General features: G+C 45.5%; 1 protein-coding gene across 1 annotated transcript in view; it reads left to right on the top strand.

Annotated features, from left to right (window-relative positions):
* The window catches only part of TG (thyroglobulin), a 173,349-nt gene that overhangs the window by 145,677 nt on the left and 5,174 nt on the right, over nt 1–22,498 (top strand). Inside the window, exon 45 of the mRNA XM_082236144.1 lies at nt 10,092–10,199. Coding sequence (XP_082092270.1) covers nt 10,092–10,199 — 108 coding nt within the window. The remainder of the gene's footprint in view (nt 1–10,091; nt 10,200–22,498) is intronic.

Consider the following 22,498-nt stretch of genomic DNA (forward strand, 5'->3'; position numbering starts at 1 on the left):
CGCAACTTTTCCACAAATCAGAAAAGCCGCTGAGATAGAGAACCTTTTTCCACACGTGTTACAAAGTCCCTCACTCTTTTGCAGCTGAACACTTGTCGCTCTGCTTTTCCTGCTAGCGGCTCCATTCTCCAACAAGCAGATCAGCAACATCGTAAACCTCCTAATGTTTTAAACATGGGTTGAGAGTTGTTGGAGGTGTCTGGGTTGCCGCAGAAAACATCTGCACGTGAACAACAATGACATGCTAAGGACGGATGAAATCTGGGAGGAATGTTGCGTTTTGAGGTCCCTAAGCCACCCCAATAACTCACACATCACACGTAATTTTTGTTTAAGGTGTTTTGGCCACAACTTTATTCAAATACATAAGTGTGAGTGGTTGCTTAGGCATTGGTTCCGACTATCTGTCCCTCTGCCCAGGGACAGAACAACTTCCGGATTCCAGCGAATACCAGTCAGGGAAAACAATACTGGGGAGAAATGAAGCTGGGCACCAGACCCTCACCTCTCCCCGCATGCTCCGAGAGGCCTTGCGCGGCCCAAGGCCAATGCCAGGGACTTGAACGAAAGCATGGCAAGCCCCCAGATTCCTTTAACAGAATTCCCTTGCAGCACCAGCATTTGGAGGGGTAGGCACTTACCCCTCCACCAACCAATTTTTTAACCAATGCCTAGCTGCAAACCTTACAAGTTGTGACAATTTGCTACGCAGTAGGCAAAAACCAAATGGCTCCAGCCAATCAGCCAAATGGACAAAATTCCTACCAGGCCCCTGCCTCAAAAGCAGGCGACCCCATGACAGGCATAGCAAGGTCAAGTGCAAAATCCCCATTTCAGGGAGGATGGGCGGGTGATCCAATGCACGCAGCAAAAGAGGACGCTCAAAAGAGCGTGCCCAGTATTTAAAACCTTTTAGCCCAACCCACAAATTGGCAACATCAAAATCTCCCCAGAAACACACGCACCCAATCATAGCCTGTGGCCATCCAAACAGATCAGCCCAGCAACAGTGGGGTGGCCTGCTAGACCCCACCGCAACACGTGCTCTCTATTAGTGAGAACACGCTTTGTGGATGTCTGGGACATTACTCCCCTGCTCCTTAAAATCATTCCTGTATTTTCTTACATTTGTATCCTACCTTTCTTGCATCCTGGAATAGAAGGCAGTGTTCATGTGGTTCCAAGGTGATCTCCTATCCAGGTGCTGACCAGACCCATACCTGCTTATTAGCAGCAAGGTGATGGCCTCCTGTGCCTTCAGACCAGACCATGGGACTTTAGAGGTAGCAATTATGGCTGAGTCTCACCAGGCAAGGGACAATTGTTTCAACAACTACATGAGCCATTGGCTCCTGGCTTGGCCTAGGCCATGGGTAGGCAAACTAAGGCTGGGGGGCCAGATCTGGCCCAATCGCCTTCTAAATCCGGCCCGCGGACGGTCCGGGAATCAGCATGTTTTTACATGAGTAGAATGTGTGCTTTTATTTAAAATGCATCTCTGGGTTATTTGTGGGGTATAGGAATTCATTCATATATATTTTTCAAAATATAGTTCAGCCCCCCACAAGGTCTGAGGGACAGTGGACTGACCCCCTGCTGAAAAAGTTTGCTGACCCCTGGCCTAGGCCCAGTAAATCCATCAATGCTTTGAATGGTGATGCAAGAGACTTCTTACTATCAGATGTCACGGTGCAATATAGGAAGCAGCCTTAAACTGAGTTACACCATTGGTTCATTTAGCTCAGTATGGTCTGAACTTACCAGGATTTCAGATGGGATTCTTTCATAGTCCCACCTGTGGATGCCAGAGATGAGTTATGGCCTTCCCCCAAATCACAGGAAGCTGTGCTCTTTGCCATGGCAGGCCATTCATCTGCCTAGCTCATCATGGTCTTCACAAACCTTTTGCAATCTGTTGCCCTCCAGATGTTTTAGAATAAAACTGCCATCAGTCCCCGGCAGCATGGCCGGTGGGGGTTGTAGCTCAAAACATCTGGCTCCCAGGAACAAGAGCATCACTTGTTAAAAACCGGAATGGCTTCCTGTCGTTGCTGAACATCATGAGGTGGTTACTCAACCCTGTGGTTTTGCAGTCTTTGTTAAATGAGCATTTTGGAAGCCTCAGATTGTTTCTCAGGAACGTGTAGGAAAGAACACATATCTTGTGTTTGTACAGCAGAGTTCTCCCTCCCAGCTTTACAAAGGAAGGCAAAGGAAGAAGCATACCATGAAGCAACCTTCCCCAACCTTTGGTCCCCAAATGTTGCTCGCACCAGCCCCATCCCCCTTGGTCAGGGATGATGGGAGTCATAGTCCACCTAGGACCCAAAGGGGAGGAAGGTTGCTGTAGAGGAGGGATGGGGAACCCACAGGGCTAAATAGGTCTCCCCATTTGGCTAAGTCTCTTCCACCTCCCACCATCATGCATGATGTCATGTGTAGGGAGGACAAATATGCAACTCCCTGCCAGAAGTGGGGTTTGCAGAGACAGATGGCCTCTGTGGACATTGTTCAGCAAGGGAAGCACCAATAGGTCTTGTTCTGAAGAGCTGAATGAGTGGCAAGGTCGGATGGATGGATGGATATGGATATGGATATGGATATGGATATGGATATGGATATGGAGATATAGATATAGATATAGATATAGATATAGATATAGATATAGATATAGATATAGATATAGATATAGATATAGATATAGATGATATAGATATAGATATAGATATAGATATAGATATAGATATAGATATAGATATATTGGTGAAGGATGGATGGATGGATAGGTGGATGGATAGATAGATATGTAGATGGATAGATGATAGATATAGATATAGATAGATTGGTGAAGGATGGATAGATGATGGATGGATGGGTGGGTGGGTGGGTGGGTGGATAGATAGATGATGGATGGATAGATGGTGGGTGGGTGCGCGGGTGGGTGGGTGGATAGATAGATGATGGATGGATAGATGATAGATAGATGATAGGAAGATAGGTAGGTGGATGGATGGATGGATAGATGATAGATAGATATATAGATATAGATATAGATATAGATATAGATATAGATATAGATATAGATATAGATATAGATGATATAGATATAGATATAGATATAGATGATATAGATATAGATATAGATATAGATATAGATGATATAGATATAGATATAGATATAGATATAGATATAGATATAGATATAGATATAGATATAGATATAGATATAGATATAGATATAGATATAGATATATTGGTGAAGGATGGATGGATGGATAGGTGGATGGATAGATAGATATGTAGATGGATAGATGATAGATATAGATATAGATAGATTGGTGAAGGATGGATAGATGATGGATGGATGGGTGGGTGGGTGGGTGGATAGATAGATGATGGATGGATAGATGGTGGGTGGGTGCGCGGGTGGGTGGGTGGATAGATAGATGATGGATGGATAGATGATAGATAGATGATAGGAAGATAGGTAGGTGGATGGATGGATGGATAGATGATAGATAGATATATAGATATAGATATAGATATAGATATAGATATAGATATAGATATAGATATAGATATAGATATAGATATAGATATAGATATAGATATATAGATATAGATAGATTTTGAAGGATAGATAGATGAGGAATGGATGGATGGGTAGATGGATAGATAGATAGATAGATAGATAGATAGATAGATAGATAGATGATAGATAGATGATAGAAAGATAAGTGGGTAGGTAGATGGATGGATGGATAGGTAGGTGGATAGATAGATAGTTATAGGTATAGATAGATTGGTGAAGGATGGATAGATAGATGATGGATAGATGGATAGATGCCAGGATTTTCCATTTTAAAAAGAGCAGAGAATATGAGTCCTTTGAGTCCTGGCGGTTTCCATGTGAGCAATGAGTAGACCCTAAAACAAAAACAAGCATTCGACTGTAACTGGAAGATTGCAAGGGAAGATCAATAGTGGTGGGTAAAATTAAAGCCCAGGGAGTCTGGCCCTCCATTATGAATCTTCTTGCTGTGCAGTCCCAGGTGAGCTTCCCTGAAAGCAGCTGGATTCTTGGTGCAAGAGAGCATGGCGTATTGCCCTTGGGGGGGGGGGCGAAGCGGCTCACAATTTTTTTTTTATTTTATTAATACTTTATTACAAGCACATAAACTTACACATACAAAGAGAAAAAATTGTATAGTAAAAAACGCGAAACAAACAATAAGAAAAAACGCATACATCTAGAGAAAACGAAACAAAAGAAAAAATTTCCAATCACACCCTTACACACATTTGACTTCCATTAACCTCAGCTTTGGATTAAATATTCTACATAAGTCTTCTGCAGTTATTTTCGTTTTATCTTTACATGTCATAGGAGTTAAGCATCGTCTACTGTTAAATTATTAATTCCCAAGTTGGTCTCAAGGTAACTTAAAAATTTGGACCAGTCCTCTTTCTTTTTAACGGGATTATCCCGCCTAATATATTGTGTAAGTCTCGCCAATTCCAAATATTGATACAATTTCACCTGCCACTCTCTCATTGTGGGTACTTCGGGGGATTTCCATTTCTTTGCTATTAAAATCCTCGCTGCAGTGGTGGCGTACTGGAAGAAGGTCTGGTCCGACTTTTTTATTTCCTCCCCAATCACCCCTAAAAGGAACGCTTCCGGTTTCTTGGGGAAATTGTACTTCAAAATTTTCTTTAACTCCTCATAAATTTGTCCCCAGAAACCCTTCACTTCCTCACAGGTCCACCAGATATGGAGGAAAGTCCTCACCTTATCTTTACACCTCCAGCAAGTGTTATCTGCTGTTCTATACATTCTCCCTAGTCTTGCCGGGGTCAGGTACCAATGATACATCATCTTATATAGATTCTCACGTAGGTCAGCACACGCAGTAAATCTCATGCCTTTCTTCCACAGAGTGTGCCATTTATCATATCCTAACTCGTATCCTAGATCTTTATTCCATTTAATCATTACCTCTTTAATCAACTCTTCCTTATTTTCACTTTCCAATAGTTGCCTATACATTTTGGAGAGTAGTTTGTTATTACTCTCCAGAATCTCCACTTGAAATCTAGATTTATTTTCACCCATGCCTATTCTCTTATGTACCCCCCATAGTGCATTAATTTGGTGCAGGTGAAACCAGTCCTTAATTTTCTCTTTCAATTCATCCTGCGGTCTTAATTTCCACCCTTCTTCTGATTTAATTAGAAGATCCTCATACGTCCACCTTTTACCTATCATGTTTAGTTTCTTTATTTTGATGATGTCCACAGGTGAAAGCCACCAAGGGGTGCTTTGTTCAATCAAGTTTTTCTTCCTATTCCAAACTTCTAAAAGAGACCCTCTAACTATATGATTATAGAAGCCTCTATGGACTTTATCCTTCTCCTGCCAGAGGTAGGCATGCCACCCAAATCTTAGATCAAATCCTTCCAGGTCTAATAAATCAGTATCTTTCAGAGTGGCCCAATCTTTTATCCAAAGTAGGCATGCCGCCTCATAATAAAGCCTTAAATTTGGTACTCCAAAGCCACCTCTTTCCCTGGAATCCATCAAATATTTGAGTTTCACCCTAGGTTTTTTCTCCTGCCAAATATATTTGGTCAGAATCCTTTGCCAGTTTTTAAAGCAGGCGGTACCTTTTATAACTGGTAAGTTCTGGAACAGAAATAGCAGTCTCGGGAGAATACACATCTTAATCGATGCCATCCTCCCGGTCCAAGATAGATTCAGTCTACGCCAGGTGTCCATGTCCTTCTTAATTTCTTTCCACAACTTGTTATAATTATCCTCTACCAAGTTAATATTCTTTGGAGATAACCAGATTCCCAAATATTTCACTTTATTTACTACTTTAATATCCACCTGTTGTTCCAACTGTAGTCTCTCCTGTTCTGTCAAGTTCTTTATTAATATTTTAGTTTTTCCCCTATTTAACTTGAATCCGGACAGTTTGCCGAACTCTTCCAGAAGTTCTACCGCTCTGCTAGTGCTTTCAATTGGGTTCTCTAGAAAAAGGACCAGATCATTGGCGTAGGCCTTTAATTTATATTCTTTCTCTCCAATTCTTAATCCCCTGATGTTCGGGGTTGCTCTTATTTTATTTGCTGCTGTTTCTAGCACCAAGATAAACAATAAAGGTGACAGAGGACAGCCCTGCCTTGTGCCTTTCATAATTGAGAAGTATTTAGTCAAATTGTTATTAATAATCAGCCTGGCCTGCTGCTCTGTATAGATCGCCTTGATGCCCTTCAAGTAGGGGCCCCCTATTCCCACCTTTTCAAGATTTTGTAACAAAAATTCCCAGGAGACACGGTGGAATGCTTTTTCTGCATCGATAAAAATAAGGGCCGCTGGCACGTCTGGTCTTGCCTCCAGATACTCTATAGTATCTAAAACATGACGAACGTTGTCCCTCAATTGCCTACCTGGGAGAAATCCCACTTGGTCTCTGTGTATATATCTGTTTAATAGTTTTTTGAGTCTGCTTGCCATAATATCTGCGAAAATCTTATAATCACAGTTTAAGAGTGAAATTGGCCTATAATTTTTTAAATTTGCCTTTTCATTTTCGGTCTTAGGGATTAACGTAATGTATGCCTCCTTCCAGGAGCTGGGTATCCTCCCCTCTTGGAGAGTATTGTTTATTACCTCCGTTAATGCCGGCGCTAACAAATCTACCAGTTTTTTATAGTATTTTGCAGGCAGACCGTCCGGACCAGGGGTCTTCCCGTTCTTCATCTTATTAATAGCGTCCCTGACCTCTTTTACAGTCACCACTTTGTTTAATTGTATACAATCCTCTTCTGTAAAGTATTTTCTTTCTTCTTGGTCCAGATAGTTCTCTATTTCTGCACTGCTCTCTTCTCCTTTTTCATACAGTTTTTCGAAAAAAGTAACAAACCTACTTTCAATTTCATCTGGGTCTTCTATCACCCTCTCATCTACAATTAGTTTGTTAATCACATTTTGTTTCTTTCTTTTCCTGAGCTGCCATGCAAGTAGCTTCCCCATTTTGTTAGCCGACTCGAAATATTTCTGTCTTGTAAATTTAATTTTCTGTTCTACCTCTTGATTCAAAATAGCTGAGTATTGGGACTGCAGCACCCTCACCGCTTGATTAATCCTTTCGTCTGTCGGGTTTAGGGCCAGTTTCCTTTCATAGTCTCTCAGTTGGACCAAGATACCTTCCTTCTTTTTCTCCCTTAGCTTCTTTCTGTAACTATTTTGCTGTATTAAAAAGCCCCTTAGGACTGCCTTACCGGCATCCCATACCGACTCTATTGGGGTGTCTCTATTCAAGTTTATCTCCAGATACTCTCTCAAGGTTTTTTTGGCCATATCCAATACTTCCTCATTCTCAAATAAATATTCGTTCATCCTCCACCTGGACTGCCCTTTCGATTCGTTTTTAATTTCCAGAGTCAAGGGGCAGTGGTCTGACAGGGTCCTGGGTTGTATCTCACATCTCTTAACTCTCCATACCAAGGCCCTAGTCACCCATATCTGATCAATCCTGCCCCAGCTCTGGTGGGGCTCTGAGTAGTGGGTGAACTGTTTGGTGGTGGGATTTCGGTGCCTCCAGATATCAATTAGATCTAAATTTTCCACTAACTCACTAAAGGAGTTAGGGAGCTTCCCCCTGTTTGCATTCCTCTGGTTCTCACTTCTGTCCAGACTCGGTGTTGGTACCCCATTCCAGTCTCCCAACAGAATTAACTTATAGGGTTCCAATTCCAGCAACATGTTTTCAAGTTTTTCAAAAAACTCTGTTCTATTTGTATTCGGGGCATATACCGACACTACATTAATTCTTTCCCCTCGAAAATTTAATTGAATACCTAGTATTCTACCTTCCTCGTCTTTACAGATTTGTATTGGTTCCCACCTTTCTTTGGCATATATTACCACTCCTTTTTTTTGTTTACATCCGAGTTTACAAATTCTACTCCCAGTTTTTTATTCACCAAAATATGTCTATGTCTCTTTGCAATATGGGTTTCCTGAAAACAGATTACATCACATTTCTTATTTCTCAAAGCTTTTTGAATTTTATTCCTTTTAACTTTCTCATTCAACCCATTCACGTTCCATGATAAAAATTTTAAGGTGTCCAGTGTTGTTTAAATTCTCCGACTGCTTTACCTCAAATCAAAGCTCAACTTAAAATCTGGCGCCTTTATTTCCTAGGAGCCCCTCCTCTTCCGCCGCCCTTTCTCCCACTGCGGCTTCTTCCTCTTCGTCTCCTGAATTTAACCCCCTCTCTCCTTGGTCTTTCGCACTCCCCTCCCTCTCTTCTTCCTTTTCCCGACCATTCCCTTTCACATCTTCCTTATCCCGCACTCTATACTCTGTCCTTCCCAGCTCTCTTTCATATCTTCTCAAAAACTTCTCTGTTTCCTGTGTGTCGGTCAGTTTGAATTTCTTATCTTTATAGAAGAAAGTAATCCCCTCAGGGAACTCCCACCTAAATTGTATTCCATTTCTCTTTAAGACAGCTACCACTTGTCTGTAGCCCTCTCTTTTTCGTAATAATCTAATTGGGATCTCTTTATAAATGATGATAGGCCTGCCTTCGATTCTAAGTTTGTTACGGTAACTCGTCCTTAGAATTAAATTTCTCATTTCTAAAGAGTTGAATATCACCAGGCAATCACCCAAAAATTTATTAATTTTTAGGTGTTGTGGTCTAGACATTCTAAATGCATTATCTATTGTTAGTGCTATCTCTTCTTCTTTCAGACCCAGCCATTTAGAAAGCTCCTTAATCATTTTCTTTCTAACATCCTCATTTCTTTCTTCTACCACACCTCTAAATTTTAAGTGAAGCTGCTTTTGTCGCATGTCAGCCATGGCGAGGTTGTCCCAAATCCTGTCCTGTGCTTTATTTAACTCACCCAGCTCTTCCCTCATCCTCCCTGTCTCTTTTTTCTGTTCCCTCATTTCTTTCTGTAATTTCTTGTTAGACTCCTCAATTATCTTAGATTTTACTGATAAATCTTGAATTTTGGATGAGAGCTCTCCTACTGCCTCTTCTATTTTTTTATCAATCAGATCCTGCATATCCCCTAACTTATTTTCCATATATGTTTCGTTTTGTTTAAATTCTTCCTTTATTTTGATCCATAAGCTATCTAAGTCTTTAATCTCCTCTTGACGCGATGTCTTTCTTTCCCCCGGGGTCCCACCCACTTTCTTTGAGTCCTTCCCCTCCTTCCCCATCATTATCTATAGCACTCCCCCTTTTTCACCGTTAATTTCTTCTTATAATCCTCTTTTATCCTATAGTCCTAACCTTTCCTCCTATCTTCTCAAAGAACACCCACCGGGGTAATGTATGCTATATCCGGTCTAGCTAAGTCGTATACACATACAAACACATAGAAGCGGCTCACAATTTAAGACCGGCAGGTGGAACAAAGCACAGACACACCTTTGCGGGAGAATAGTGGAGCTTTGTTTTCATTCGCAAATACTCCAGAAAAGAAACAAAGACCAGTTCCAAAGGTTTATACTAACTTGCGGGTCGTTAACTTCGTTAAGGATGTGTTTTACAGATGTGCACCTGTGGTGTATGAATGGGAATGCAGGTTTCCATCATGTACTTTTTTTGGGGGGGAGGGGAGTGTTTCTGGGGAAATTTGAAGAAAAATAATAATAATAAACAACCTTCTCCCATGCTGGGCTCTCTGTCCCAAAGCAAAGAGAAAGATACTTAAAATAGCTTTTTCCTAATTGTTTTTCCCTCCCTCCTTTTTTGGCGGCGCTCATTTTATATAAACAGATTTGTTTCAGCAAAACAAAAGAGCGGTTATTTGACTGTATAAGATTTGTGCAAGTTTGTTCGTGTAATTATTTGTTGTTTTTGAATAATGGGATAAAAGGAAGTTTGCAAGTTTCAGCAGCACTGCTTAGTCCTTGTATTGTTCACTTGGTCTGCTATTATGAGGTCTCTCTGTATATATCTCCTTCCTTTTCATATTTGAGGTACCTTCGTTGCAACTTGTTATCATTTGGCCATTGTTTCTTGACCATAGCATCGTTTTCTTTTGCCGTTTCTCAGGGACCAGTTCATCATTTGCCCCACAATAGACATGGCTCGTCACTGGGCTGGCAATGGCAGAGGGCAAGTCTTCATGTACCACGTTCCAGACACCTCCTCCCTGAGCAGGTAAGAGCATGGACAGAGTTCTGTTTTCATGGATCTAGGGATGCACAGTTCATTCTTATTTTCTGCCCATGATCATTGCTGCTGTTGACGATGATGAGACATAAATACTCCCATAAATCCATTCCTTTCCATTTCTCATTTAATCTTCATTTTTCTTTAAAAAATCACTTTCAAAACTGTTCTCTCTCTCAAAACATACCTTTCATAGAATTATAGAATCATAGAGTTGGAAGGTTGGAGTGGCCGCCGAGACCATATAACACCGGTCCTGAAAGACCTGCATTGGCTCCCAGTACGTTTCCAAGCACAATTCAAAGTGTTGGTGCTGACCTTTAAAGCCCTAAATGGCCTCAGCCCAGTATACCTGAAGGAGCGTCTCCATCCCCATCGTTCTGCCCGGACACTGAGGTCCAGCGCCAAGGGCCTTCTGGCAGTTCCCTCGCTGCAAGAAGTGAGGTTACAGGGAACTAGGCAGAGGGCCTTCTCGGTAGTGGCATCCGCCCTGTAGAATGCCCTCCCATCAGATGTCAAGGAAATAAACAACTACCTGACTTTTAGAAGACATCTGAAGGCAGCCCTGTTTAGGGAAGTTTTTAATGTTTGATGTTTTATTGTGTTTTTAATATTCTTTTGAGGGCTGCCCAGAATGGCCGGGGAAACCCAGCCAGATGGGCGGGGTATAAATAATAAATTATTATTATTATTATTGTGTCTCTAACACTGCCGTTAGGCTGGAGGTTGGCCAACCCCCTATTAATGCCAGGATATGGATCCTGAAGATTCACTTCTGGCTAAAACTCATATTTTTCCCAGTGGGAGTGGCTCCATTGACTCTACTAGACCCGTTCCAGTCTAAATGGAGATTGTCGCTTTATGAAAAATTGAGGGGCCTGGGGCTTTCCTCACAAGAACTCATAGCCTCAGGCTTTGAAAAGGCTAAAATGATGGTGAGCCAGCGAATAGGAGATGTAGAGCTTCAGGACCATATGAGCAAGATAGATAAATATCCAGCTATCCAAGATTATGGAAAAGGGTTTAATCTAACCCCATATCTGATGGACCTACAAATCGCAAAATATAGGCGGGCGTTTACCCTTACTAGATTTGATGTATTGCCATCTGCCTTACTAAAGGGCAGATACGAGGGCACACCCTATGCTAAACGAGTTTGCCCATGTGGTCTGAAGGAGGTGGAAACGGCTTCACATGTGCTGTTACACTGCGACCTTTACGGGGATATCAGGTTACTACTACTACTACTACTACGACCCCAAGGGTCATCTAGTCTAACCCCCTGCAATGCCAAGTGTCCTTATTTTTCAGAGATGTCCCTGATTTAGAGAAGCTGTCCCAGTTTCTGATTTGATCCCAGAATGTCCAACTTTTCCTTAGGATGTCCCTATTTTCATTGGAGAAATGTTGGAGGTTATGGAGTTATCTGACCCTCAAGCTGTCTGAAGGCAATCCTGTATAGGGAAGGGTTTTTAAAAAATATTTTTTAAAAAATGTTTAATGTTTTTTTATTATTTTTTATACAGTGGAAGCCACTCAGAGTGGCTGGGGAAACCCAGTATGCTATGTGGGGTATAAATAGTAAAATTATCATTATGGAATTGGACATCCCTATTTTCATCGGAGAAATGTTGGAGAGTATGCAATATGCAGGAATCTCAACTAAAGCATCCATGACCCAACCTCTGCAGTAAGCTAGGGTCTCCTCTCTGTCGCTCATCCAGACAAGCAAAATGAAATATCAGAGTCCAGGGGCGCATTCCAACCTGTCAAAAATGCTCAAAACAATCAAAACCAATAAGGAAAATGACTGGGAAATGGATGTGACTTGAGAGGTCTGGAGGACCACATTTGCCATCCCCCAGCCCTAAGGTTCCCCATCCCTGCCCTGTCACTTTCACAATGGTCTAGGTAAGAAGGACGAGAGTTTGATGATTTGGGCCACATCTGCCAGTCCTGCAAGCTGGTAATTCAGTGTTTCCCAACCACTGTTCCGCGGCACACTAGTGTGCCGCGAGATGTTGCCTGGTGTGCCGCGGGAAAAATTAAAAAATTTGAAAGATTTTTTTTTAAAAAAAGTCAAATTTTCGATTGGGGCGCCGTCACTAGATGACCCCTGGGGTTCCCTCCCTCCCTCCCGCTCTGCGCCTCCCTCCTCCTCCTCCGGGGAGGCCCTTCCTGGCTCTCGGCCAAGGCTTGGCGGCTGCCACTCACTCACTCGCTCGCCCACCCGTCCCTCCATCCCTGCACCTGGCCTCTCCCCCTCCGTCCCCGGCGCGGGGGCTGCCAGGATCCGTAGTCCCCTCGCCCTTGGGCTCTGCGCCCGCGCGGGGTGCGCAAACTACGTTTCCCAGCGTGGCCTGGCAGGCCGGGCGTTTTGTTTGAAGCGCTCTTCTCCTGGCCATGGAATGAGCGCGGCGGCGGTGGCCGGGCGGGCAGGGGCTATTCCGCGCAGACCCCACGCAGCCTGCCTGCGCCCCCACGGAGATAGGGCGGCAGGATGGAGCCCGGGGATCCCCGCGGAGGCGGAGCGGCGGAGGCGGAGGCTGCCCCCCAGGTAGGGCTGCGTCGGGGGGGGGTTTATTTTTGCAATGCTGCATCCGCGCCGGAGGGGACGCATCGGACCGCAGGGAGACCCCTTGGCGGGCATGCAAGGCAATGCATGCGTGCAGGCGTTGCATGGAGTGCAGTGCAATGCAATGGCAACGCAGCGCCCTGCATGCATGCATGCAACTTCCACCGGCGCTCCGGACTTGGCAGGTGAGGGGGGTCCCCAGTGGGCGGCAGAGAGAGCCGGGAGGGCGAAGGGGAGCTGGGGGGGAGCAGCGCTGCTCCCCGAGCCGAGCCCAGGGGGAAACTTCGGCGTCGTTGCGCCGGGTGTTGGAAGCGGAGGCTGGCGGGGGCCCCTCACCTGCAAAACCTGGTCGCCTCTCATATATTTCGTGCATTGCATTCATCTTCCGCTTTCTCCTCCAAGGAGCTCCCGGGGGCGCGCATGGTTCTCCCCGTGTTATCCTTGCAACAACAGCCCTGCGAGGTGGGTCAGGCGAGTGGCCCAAGGGAACACCCAGGGATTGTCCTGGCCAGGTGGGGTGATTTGAACCCTGCTCTCTGCCCGGTCTTCGTCCTCATTTAGCCCCCACATGTGCATGACTGTGCATGACTGAGGTTTCCCCCCCTCGTCTTGGCTATGGTGTGAGTCTGTGCTGTTAATTAATGGGGTTCTGCCTTCGGAGAAGATGAGCCAGCCCTCAAGGAGGTGATTATGTAATTTGCTAGCAATTCATGTCCCTCCCAGCGTGACGCTGCGCGCTGACGTCACGGGGCTGTAATGGTGGTGTGCCTCGAGATTTTTTTCATGAAACAAGTGTGCCTTTGCCCAAAAAAGGTTGGGAAACACTGTGGTAATTAACTAACTAATTAAACAACAGCAACCATCAGTTCTGCGTTCCAGTCCTTTTCTATTCCTTTTCTCTGAGTCTTTTGGTGTTTCGGGCTGTGTTATATATTTGCATCTGGTTGGCAATGTGGCCCAGGCCGAGGGTGCAAGAAGGAACCAGGTGTGCTCAGCTTCCGTTCCTTTGTATTGTGGTTTGAATGTGGAGTCACTCGGCTAAAATAACTGGATGAAAAGGAGGCCTCTCTACTTTCTCTTTCTATTGCTTCCTGTGTTTAAAACAGTTTTTTTTAGCACGCACACACACACACACACACACACACACACACACACACCCTGCCCATTCCTCCTCTGCTGCTTTTGCACGGTTATAGGAAGCTGCCTTATACTGAATCAGACACTTGGCTCACCTAGTTTAGAGTTGTGTCGTGTGTTGTCTCGTGTGATTGGCAGTGACTTTGCCAAGACCTCGGAGCAGGCAGAGGTCTTCCCCATCATCTGCTTTTTCCAGGTTCTCCAGGAAGAATGATGGTGGGGCAGCAGACTGTGAACATATTAAAGGTAAAGGGACCCCTGACCGTTAGGTCCAGTTGTGGCCGACTCTGGGGTTGCAGCGCTCATCTCGCTTTACTGGCCAAGGGAGCCGGCGTACAGCTTCCGGGTCATGTGGCCAGCATGACTAAGCCACTTCTGGCGAACCAGAGCAGCGCACGGAAACGCCGTCTACCTTCCCGCCAGAGCGGTACCTATTTATCTACTTGCACTTTGACCTGTTTGCGAACTGCTAGGTTGGCAGGAGCAGGGACCGAGCAACAAGAGCTCACCCCGGCATGGGGATTCGAACCGCCGACCTTCTGATCGGCAAGTCCTAGGCTTTGTGGTTTAACCCACAGCGCCACCTGCGTCCCTGTGAACATATTACCCATCACTTAAAAACAGCTGCATGGGTTTCCAGTTGTTTCCCAGGTAGGATTGAAGGTGCTTACTCGATTGTTTAAAGCTGGGACCCAAATATCTCCAGGAACATCTTCTTCCATATTGACCTCTCCATGCAGTAGATGAGGGCCACCTGGTGTGGCAGCCCAGAAAAGTGCCTCTTCCAGGGCAGGTCCTTGTCTCCCCAATGAGGTCCCCACCTCTGTATAATTTTAGTAGCCTGTTTGAAGACACGCCTTTCTTGGGCAGGCGCTTGGAGGAGAAGAGACTTGATCACTCTGGTCTGATCCACTTATAAGCTGCTGTTGTGGCTGGGAAGCTCGCTGAGTGATTTAGAACCTGAACTGAGGTTCGAAATTGCATGCTGGGCTCCAACGAAAAGAGGAAAGTCCCTTTTGCAGAGGTTGCAGCTGAACTCCTGCCATAGCCGGCGCTACCAGTGTGAGGACGGGCCTGAAGCTAAAAGCACAGCCCCCGCCTTGCACTCACTTTCTGTGAGAAAAGGGCTAGAGAAAGCAGAAAGAAAAAGCACAGGCTCAGCTCATGGTGGGCGTAACAAGGGAGACATTAGAAGCAGTTTAAATATGTGTTCATTCGGTGTCAATAGAGCCCTGAAATCAGAAGGTGTCTTGGCACTCAGGAAAATGAGGTCAAAACTAGGTAAGCTCTGCTTTAGTTCTCTAACCATACAGTAGTGAAGTAGAAGCCAGAAGCGATCCCTCTTCTTCGCGCCATCTTCCTGGCCCCTTCCAAAGTCTTCCAAAGATCAGCAATGTTTTCTGCAGCTCCTCCAGACCACATCCACATTCTTAGCATAGCTGCGGATTAGCCTACCGTCTTCCAGGCCTGGCCATCTCTTCCTGTTTTTATGCTTTGCAGTTATTGGAAGCTGCCTGACACTGCATCAGAACTTTTGGTCCCTCTCACCATCAGGGCTTTTTTTCCAGCCGGGACTCCGGCACCTCTATTGCGTGGACAGGCAGAGTCCCCCCAACCCCAGGCGACCCCCGAGCGGAATAATGACTCAAGACAACATGCTATAGGATTAAAATTGGCCACAATTTTATTCAGTTTCGGGACGCGGGTGGTGCTGTGGGTTAAACCACAGAGCCTAGGACTTACCAATCAGAAGGTCGGTGGTTCAAATCCCTGCAACGGGTGAGCTCCCGTTGCTCAGTCCCAGCTCCTGCCAACCTAGCAGCTCGAAAGCACGTCAAAGAGCAAGTAGATAAATAGGTACCGCTCCGGCGGGAAGGTAAACGGCGTTTCCGTGCGCTGCTCTGGTTCACCAGAAGCAGCTTAGTCATGCTGGCCACATGACCCGGAAGCTGTACGCCGGCTCCCTCGGCCAGTAAAGCAAGATGAGCGCCGCAACCCCAGAGTCGTCTGCAACTGGACCTAATGGTCAGGGGTCCCTTTAACTTTACTTTATTAATTTTCAGGTGTAGGGAGACCTTGGCCAGTGTGCAGTAGATTCGTAATCTGGGGAACCGGGCTCACATCTCCACTCCTCCACATGCAGCTGCTGGGTGACCTTGGGCCAGTCACACTTCTCCGAAGTCTCTCAGCCCCACTCACCTCACAGAGTGTTTGTTGTGGGAGAGGAAGGGAAAGGAGATTGTTAGCCGCTTTGAGACTCCTTCGGGTAGTGATAAAGCGGGATATCAAATCCAAACTCTTCTTGGCTCAGGCATTGGGCATTTATCCTTCCCAGTCCCCAGCCGGGGATCTGGGAGACCCCAGAATGTGTGGGGATTGGGCTGGCTCGGGACAACATATGTTCAAGCAGAGAGTCCGCCTCCCGTTTCGCCGCCGTCGCAGGGGAGAGCAATGACAACCTCTCGGCGCACGGCCAATGCCTCCCCTCAAGACCCCTTTAACGGGGAACCCTGGGATCACCGCCGCAAGGGTCACCGCTTCACGCCACCCCACCCCCGTTTAAGAAGATAGACAAAAGGATTCTGCCCAAGGCCTGAAACCGCCAAAGGTGTGATGTTTTGCTACGGGTAAGGCAAACCTGCCAATGCAGGAGAATTCCTTTCCGGCCCTTCAACAACGACCATGACATAGCAGTGCCCGCGTACCTGTGGAGAAGAGGTTAACCTGCAAAAGAAGACTTAACTGAGGTAGGGCAGGGTGGGAGAAGCTCTGGAGCCAACTGAGGCTTTGCAGGTAAGATTCACCTTCTGTTGTGTGGGCAGGGCGGTCCCTCCCCCTACCTGGCCAATCCCCTGGCAACGCCTCCCCAGGTGGGATTGGGCGATTGGCTGAGGTGGGCGGAGACCTCCAGGTATCCAGCCTGGGGAGGGTGAAGCCAGCCCGAACTACCGGGAGCCGCACTGGGATTTGGGGGGGGGGGCTGTGCGCAACCACGCGAAAGGCGCCTCCCATTTGATGTGGGGAGCGGTCATTCTAATAGAACAAGGGAGGTGTTCATGAGGAGTTGCAGCACCTCTTTTTCTAGAAAAATAGCTCACCAGGACTTGCTATAGGGGTCAGCAAACTTTTTCAGCTGGGGGCCGGTCCACTGTCCCTCAGACCTTGTGGGGGGCAGGACTATATTTTGAAGGAGAAAAAATGAATGAATTCCTATGCCCCACAAATAACCCTGAGATGCATTTTAAATAAAAGCACATATTCTAGTCATGTAAAACACCAGGCAGGCCCTACAAATAACCCAGAGGTGCTTTTTAAATAAAAGGACACATTCTACTCACGTGAAAACACCCTGATTCCCAGACCATCCACGGGCAGGATTTAGAAGGTGATTGGGCCGGATCTGGCCCCCGGGCCTTAGTTTGCCTACCCATGTGCTATTGCATCCAAGAAAAGTCTCTGTAAAGATTCCCTCCAAAGTCTGCAGTGCGTGAGAGATGATCTGCTCTTCCAGCTCAGTTCCTGTTATCGTCCATTGTAATTGCGTGAGGGATCAGATCTGTGTAGCGTTGGCAAGGAGGGAGTCACCATCTGCCTCCCTATTGAAAGCAGGATCAAAAGTTGTCTGGTGTCCAAACATATACGAATAAGCCGCTGATCCAGTGTTTGCCTTGAGCATCTTGTTAGCCCTCGATGTTCTTTGGTCACCGCGCTGCCAAATCCACAGCAACGCAGCTCAGGAAGCAGAGGGGATTTATTGCTTTCTCCTTGTAATTTACTTAATATGTATTATCAGAAAACTTGGCCAAAGGTGGGGGGGGGAGGAAGGGGGGGAAGAGGCAGGACAAATGAAGAAAACAACTGAATTCCATCCACATATATAAATGGTTTTGGTGTCCCCCTTATATGCTGTTCTGTTTACTGCTCATTGATAACAACACAGATGGCTAGACACCATAATCTCTCTCATTTAAAGATGTGCAGCAGTCTTTGCAAAGATCCATGCTGCCTGTGGGTATCTCTTTCTTCTTGGAGAGGAACTGATGAGCACAAAAAGGACCACTGGCATACCCAGCTACCCTCCCAATTAAAACCCGTGAGAATGTTTTCACTTGGTGTCTAAAAAGAGACAGCAATGGCACCAAGCCTGCTTCCCTTGGGAAAGAAGACCACTGATGGGGAATCGAAACGGGGAAAGATTTGCCATTATTCAATATGGAGGCATAGTTGCTGAAATTGTTGGAGGCAAAGTTGATGCGCTTAGTTAGAGGAAAAACTATTGCTGTGTCCAGTTCTGGGCACAACAATTTAAGGAGGAGATCAGCAAGCTGGAACATGTGCAGTGTAGGGCAACCAAGATGGGCCAAGCCTTATGAGGAACGGTTGAAGGAGCTGGGCGTGTTTCGCCTGGAAAAGAGGAGACTGAGGAGAGATATGATAGCCATCTTCAAATTGTTGCGTATTTAGCAGATTAATTGAGCTGCAGAAAGCGTGCCGGGAAGACCACACATCCAGGAAACAATGAAGAAATGGAAAAGTATCTTTTGCTTGGCTTTAATTACAAAAACAAAAACGCCTCTATAAGTATGACCCATCCATTCACCAGGGTACTGAGTGAGGTACATGCTGCTCTTTATATACTATACCCAATTGCTGACACAGCTTAAATTAACACAGCTTAACAGCACCTGCTATACTGCTTCACAGCTGTAAAACTAGGTCATGATATTTACTCTGGCCTTTAAAGAGATACACATCCTGTGAAACAATAATGAACCTTAATATTTAAATAAACCATTCAACACAAATATCTCAAGGGTTGTCTCATGGAAGCTTGTTTTCTGCTACTCCAGCTAAGCATTAGGAAGAACCTGTTGACAGTAAGAAGGTGATGAACTCTTCTTCATTCAGGTTTTAAGCATGGGTTCGATGATCATCTCTCAGGGATTCCTTAGTTGTGATTCCTGCATTGCAGGGGGTTGGACTAGATGTGAAATATACTCAGAGTTGAGAGTGGATTTCATTCTCTTTATTCAGCTCATAGTGGTGAGGAGGAATGGAAGTTCCCCCAGAATGTCTGCTTTATATACATTATTTACACAATGGGCCCCACGTGATTGGCTAATTCCGGGATTCTCCTGTAAGCCAATCAGGTCGCGGATTCACTTCCACCTGGAGCTGAATTGGGTGGCTCCTGTGGACCAATCATACTGCTGCATTCTGGAGCCTATTGTTCTAGGACCAATCGGGCTGCTGCATTCTGAATCCTATTGTTCTAGGACCAATCAGACTGCTGCATTTTGGATCCTATTCAACTCAGTACATAACAAGATGACTCTTTCAATTCTACAGTTTTATGATTCTATGAAATGTTGCCCATGTTCTCCCCATTTTCTTTTAAAGAATTCGAGTTAATCCAAGGTGAGTTTCAGAGAGCTTGCCTGTCTCTGGGCATGTTTGCAATTCATTAGTTCCATATTGGCTCAGATGCTAAAGTGAGCACAAGGCACAAGCCATTCATGACAGCTATTTGTGAATGATGGCAAGTTGGCTACCCCTGCTCTAATTTAATCTCAAATATATTCCTAACTGCCCGCCCCCCAATCATAACAGAATTATGGTTTCCTTTTGCTAAAAAAAAAAAGGAAAGGAAAGCAAGATGACTTTACATGGTTGCAAAACAAAGTTTCCAGACTGCTGGTTTGGAGTAGGAACATAACTTCAGCATCTCATCATCGCTTTCTCTGGTTCATTTGACTTCTTTCTGAACAGCTGAAACCAAAACTATTCACAAGAGCAGCTAAAATGCAGAAGGCAAATACCTTAAGAGGTGAAATCATGCAGTGTTAAAGAGACAGTGCAGTTTGGAAAGATTCTGCAGAAATGAGAGAAAAGTGCTTTGGTTAAGAGGTTATTATGATTATTCACTGGGAATGCCAGCCACTGATACCCAGGGGAAAATCCACAGGTTGAGGCAATGCCATAATATTCATGCTCACTAAGGGAAGGAGAAAAACTGGCCACATAATGTGTTTTCTGCATTTTAAGAACCGGGTCTTTTAGTGTGGCAGCACCTACACTTTGGAACTCCCTGCCAATTGATAATCAGGCAGGCAACTTCACTGTATTCTTTTCGGCAGCTGCTAAACACATTCTTACCTACCCAGATGTTCAGAAAGTTGACATGAGTTTTAAGACATTTTTTAGTCTAGTGTTACTTCAACCTTTTGAAAGTTTTAAATCATTGCCATTAATTTTTCTTTCCAATGATTTTATTGGTTTATCTTTTTTTGCAACCGCTTTGAGGTTGTTGGGTTCTTGTTTTTTACAGTAAAAACAAACTTTTTCTTCTCTTACAATTATTTAAAATTGCTTCCTTGCTTCCTCCCAAAAGAGCCCTGGGCAGCAAACACACAAGCAATAAAACATCTTAGGAAATGATTCAATACAGGAAAGGATATCTTTGTTTGTTTTTTATTGATGAAACCTAATAAAGCCTCCATGTTCGGTTAGTGTACCCCTGAAAACTCAATCCTGAGATGAGCAGCAAGGAATCAACCTCAGCTTCTTGTTCCTCTTACTGTATCTCTTCCCTGAGCTCTTGATGTGACCCGGCAAATCAGTTCTTTTGACATCATTGGTGCCGTTACGTCTCTGAACAGACTTGTACTGTGGACAAACAAAACCGTCTCATTGTCAGTGGGCCTCCCCCTTCTATATCCCTGCTCCTATAGAAACACTATTTGTGGCCGACATAACTGTAATACGCATGGAGTGAAGCAAGCCCATTACAGTGGTACCTCACAAGACGAATGCCTCGCAAGACGGAAAACTCGCAAAACGAAAGGGTTTTTGGTTTTTTGAGCTGCTTCGCAAGACGATTTTCCCTATGGGCTTGCTTCGCAAGACGGAAACGTCTTGCAAGTTTGTTTCTTTTTTCTTAAAACCGTTAATACAGTTGTGACTTGACTTCGAGGAGCAACTCATAGCAGGCGGTGTGGTAGCCTTTTTTGAGGTTTTTGAAGACTTTGGTGATTTTTGAAGCTTTTCCAAAACTTTTCCGAAACCGTGCTTCGCAAGACGAAAAAAACCGCGGAACGAATTAATTTCATCTTGCGAGGCACCACTGTATTGTTCAAGCAGAATGAGTGAGCTCCGATCCAGCTTAATCCCTGTCTAAACATTCAGAATTGGGAAAATATGCTTTAATCTGGTTTCAGATCTCTTCAGCTGCTGGTAAATAATTTGCTTTCCAGATGCAACGTTGTTATTGGTGCTTTTAGGGTGGGGCTAAGGACAGAAAGGCCCAAAATTGTGGTGTGAATGTGTGAATATATTAGGGCTGCCATATATCTGGTTTTCCTGGACACATTCGGGATTCAGCCCTTGGAAATTGCATCCGGAGGGCGGGAATTTCCGTTAAGCAGTAAAACGCCAGGGAAAACCAGGACATATGGCAACCCAGTGCAGCCTCCCAAACAGCTCCAGTTATGGTTGTTGTTGTTGTTTAGTTGTTCAGTCGTGTCCGACTCTTTGTGACCCCATGGACCAGACCACTCCAGGCACTCCTGTCTTCCACTGCCTCTCGCAATTTGGTCAAACTCATGCTGGTAGCTTCGAGAACACTGTCCCACCATCTCGTCCTGTGTCGTCCCCTTCTCCTTGTGCCCTCCATCTTTCCCAACATCAGGGTCTTTTCCAGGGAGTCTTCTCTTCTCATGAGGTGGCCAAAGTCTTGGAGCCTCAGCTTCAGGACCTGTCCTTCCAGTGAGCGCTCAGGGCTGATTTCCTTCAGAATGGATTGGTTTGATCTTCTTGCAGTCCATGGGACTCTCAAGAATCTCCTCCAGCACAATAATCCAAAGCATCAATTCTTCTGCAATCAGACTTCTTTATGGTCCAGCTCTGCAGCAGCAAAAGGAAGGCAGAACAAGAAGCAAATGCTTCTGGGGGGGGGGTAGTAGGGGAGACACCGGGCTAGAGCCTGGCTGGGCAGGCACCCCTCACTTCCATCGGGGCAGGTGGAACAACTCCTCAAGGGGACCTCGCCTCCAAACTGGTCCTTCCCTTGCTGGGCACTGGAGGTGGATGGGGCCACGAGCAGGGGCTCCTGGTTGGGAATCGGGGTCCCCGTGGCTCCTGGAAGGGTTGCCTCAAGTGAGGGTCTCCGAGAGGGGCCAGCACCAGGATGCTTCGCTGTGGAGAAACCAGGAGACCCTGCATGCACACATCTCACCCTTCAGGGAAAAGAGAGTCCAGCCACAGCACCACACCCCACTTCAGCCAGCTGCCTCACTGGTCCAGAGTGAACCAGAGAAAGCTATGATGAGATGCTGAAGTTCCCACTCCAAAGCAGCAGCCTGCAAACTTCAGGACATATCAAGTCCTTCACACAGCACATAGTTGAACTATGGAACTTCCCTCCCACCCCCCAGAAGGCAGTGGTGGCCAGAAACTTGGATGACTTTAAAAGAGGATGAGACAAATTGATGGAGGAAAAGGCTGTCTGTGGCTTCCAGCCAGGATGACTCTGCTCTGCCTCCACAGTTGGAGACAGCAATGGTTATTAATACCCAGG

This window comes from Podarcis vaucheri, assembly GCF_965113315.1.
Source record: "Podarcis vaucheri genome assembly, chromosome: 8".
NCBI classification, from domain to species: domain Eukaryota; kingdom Metazoa; phylum Chordata; class Lepidosauria; order Squamata; family Lacertidae; genus Podarcis; species Podarcis vaucheri.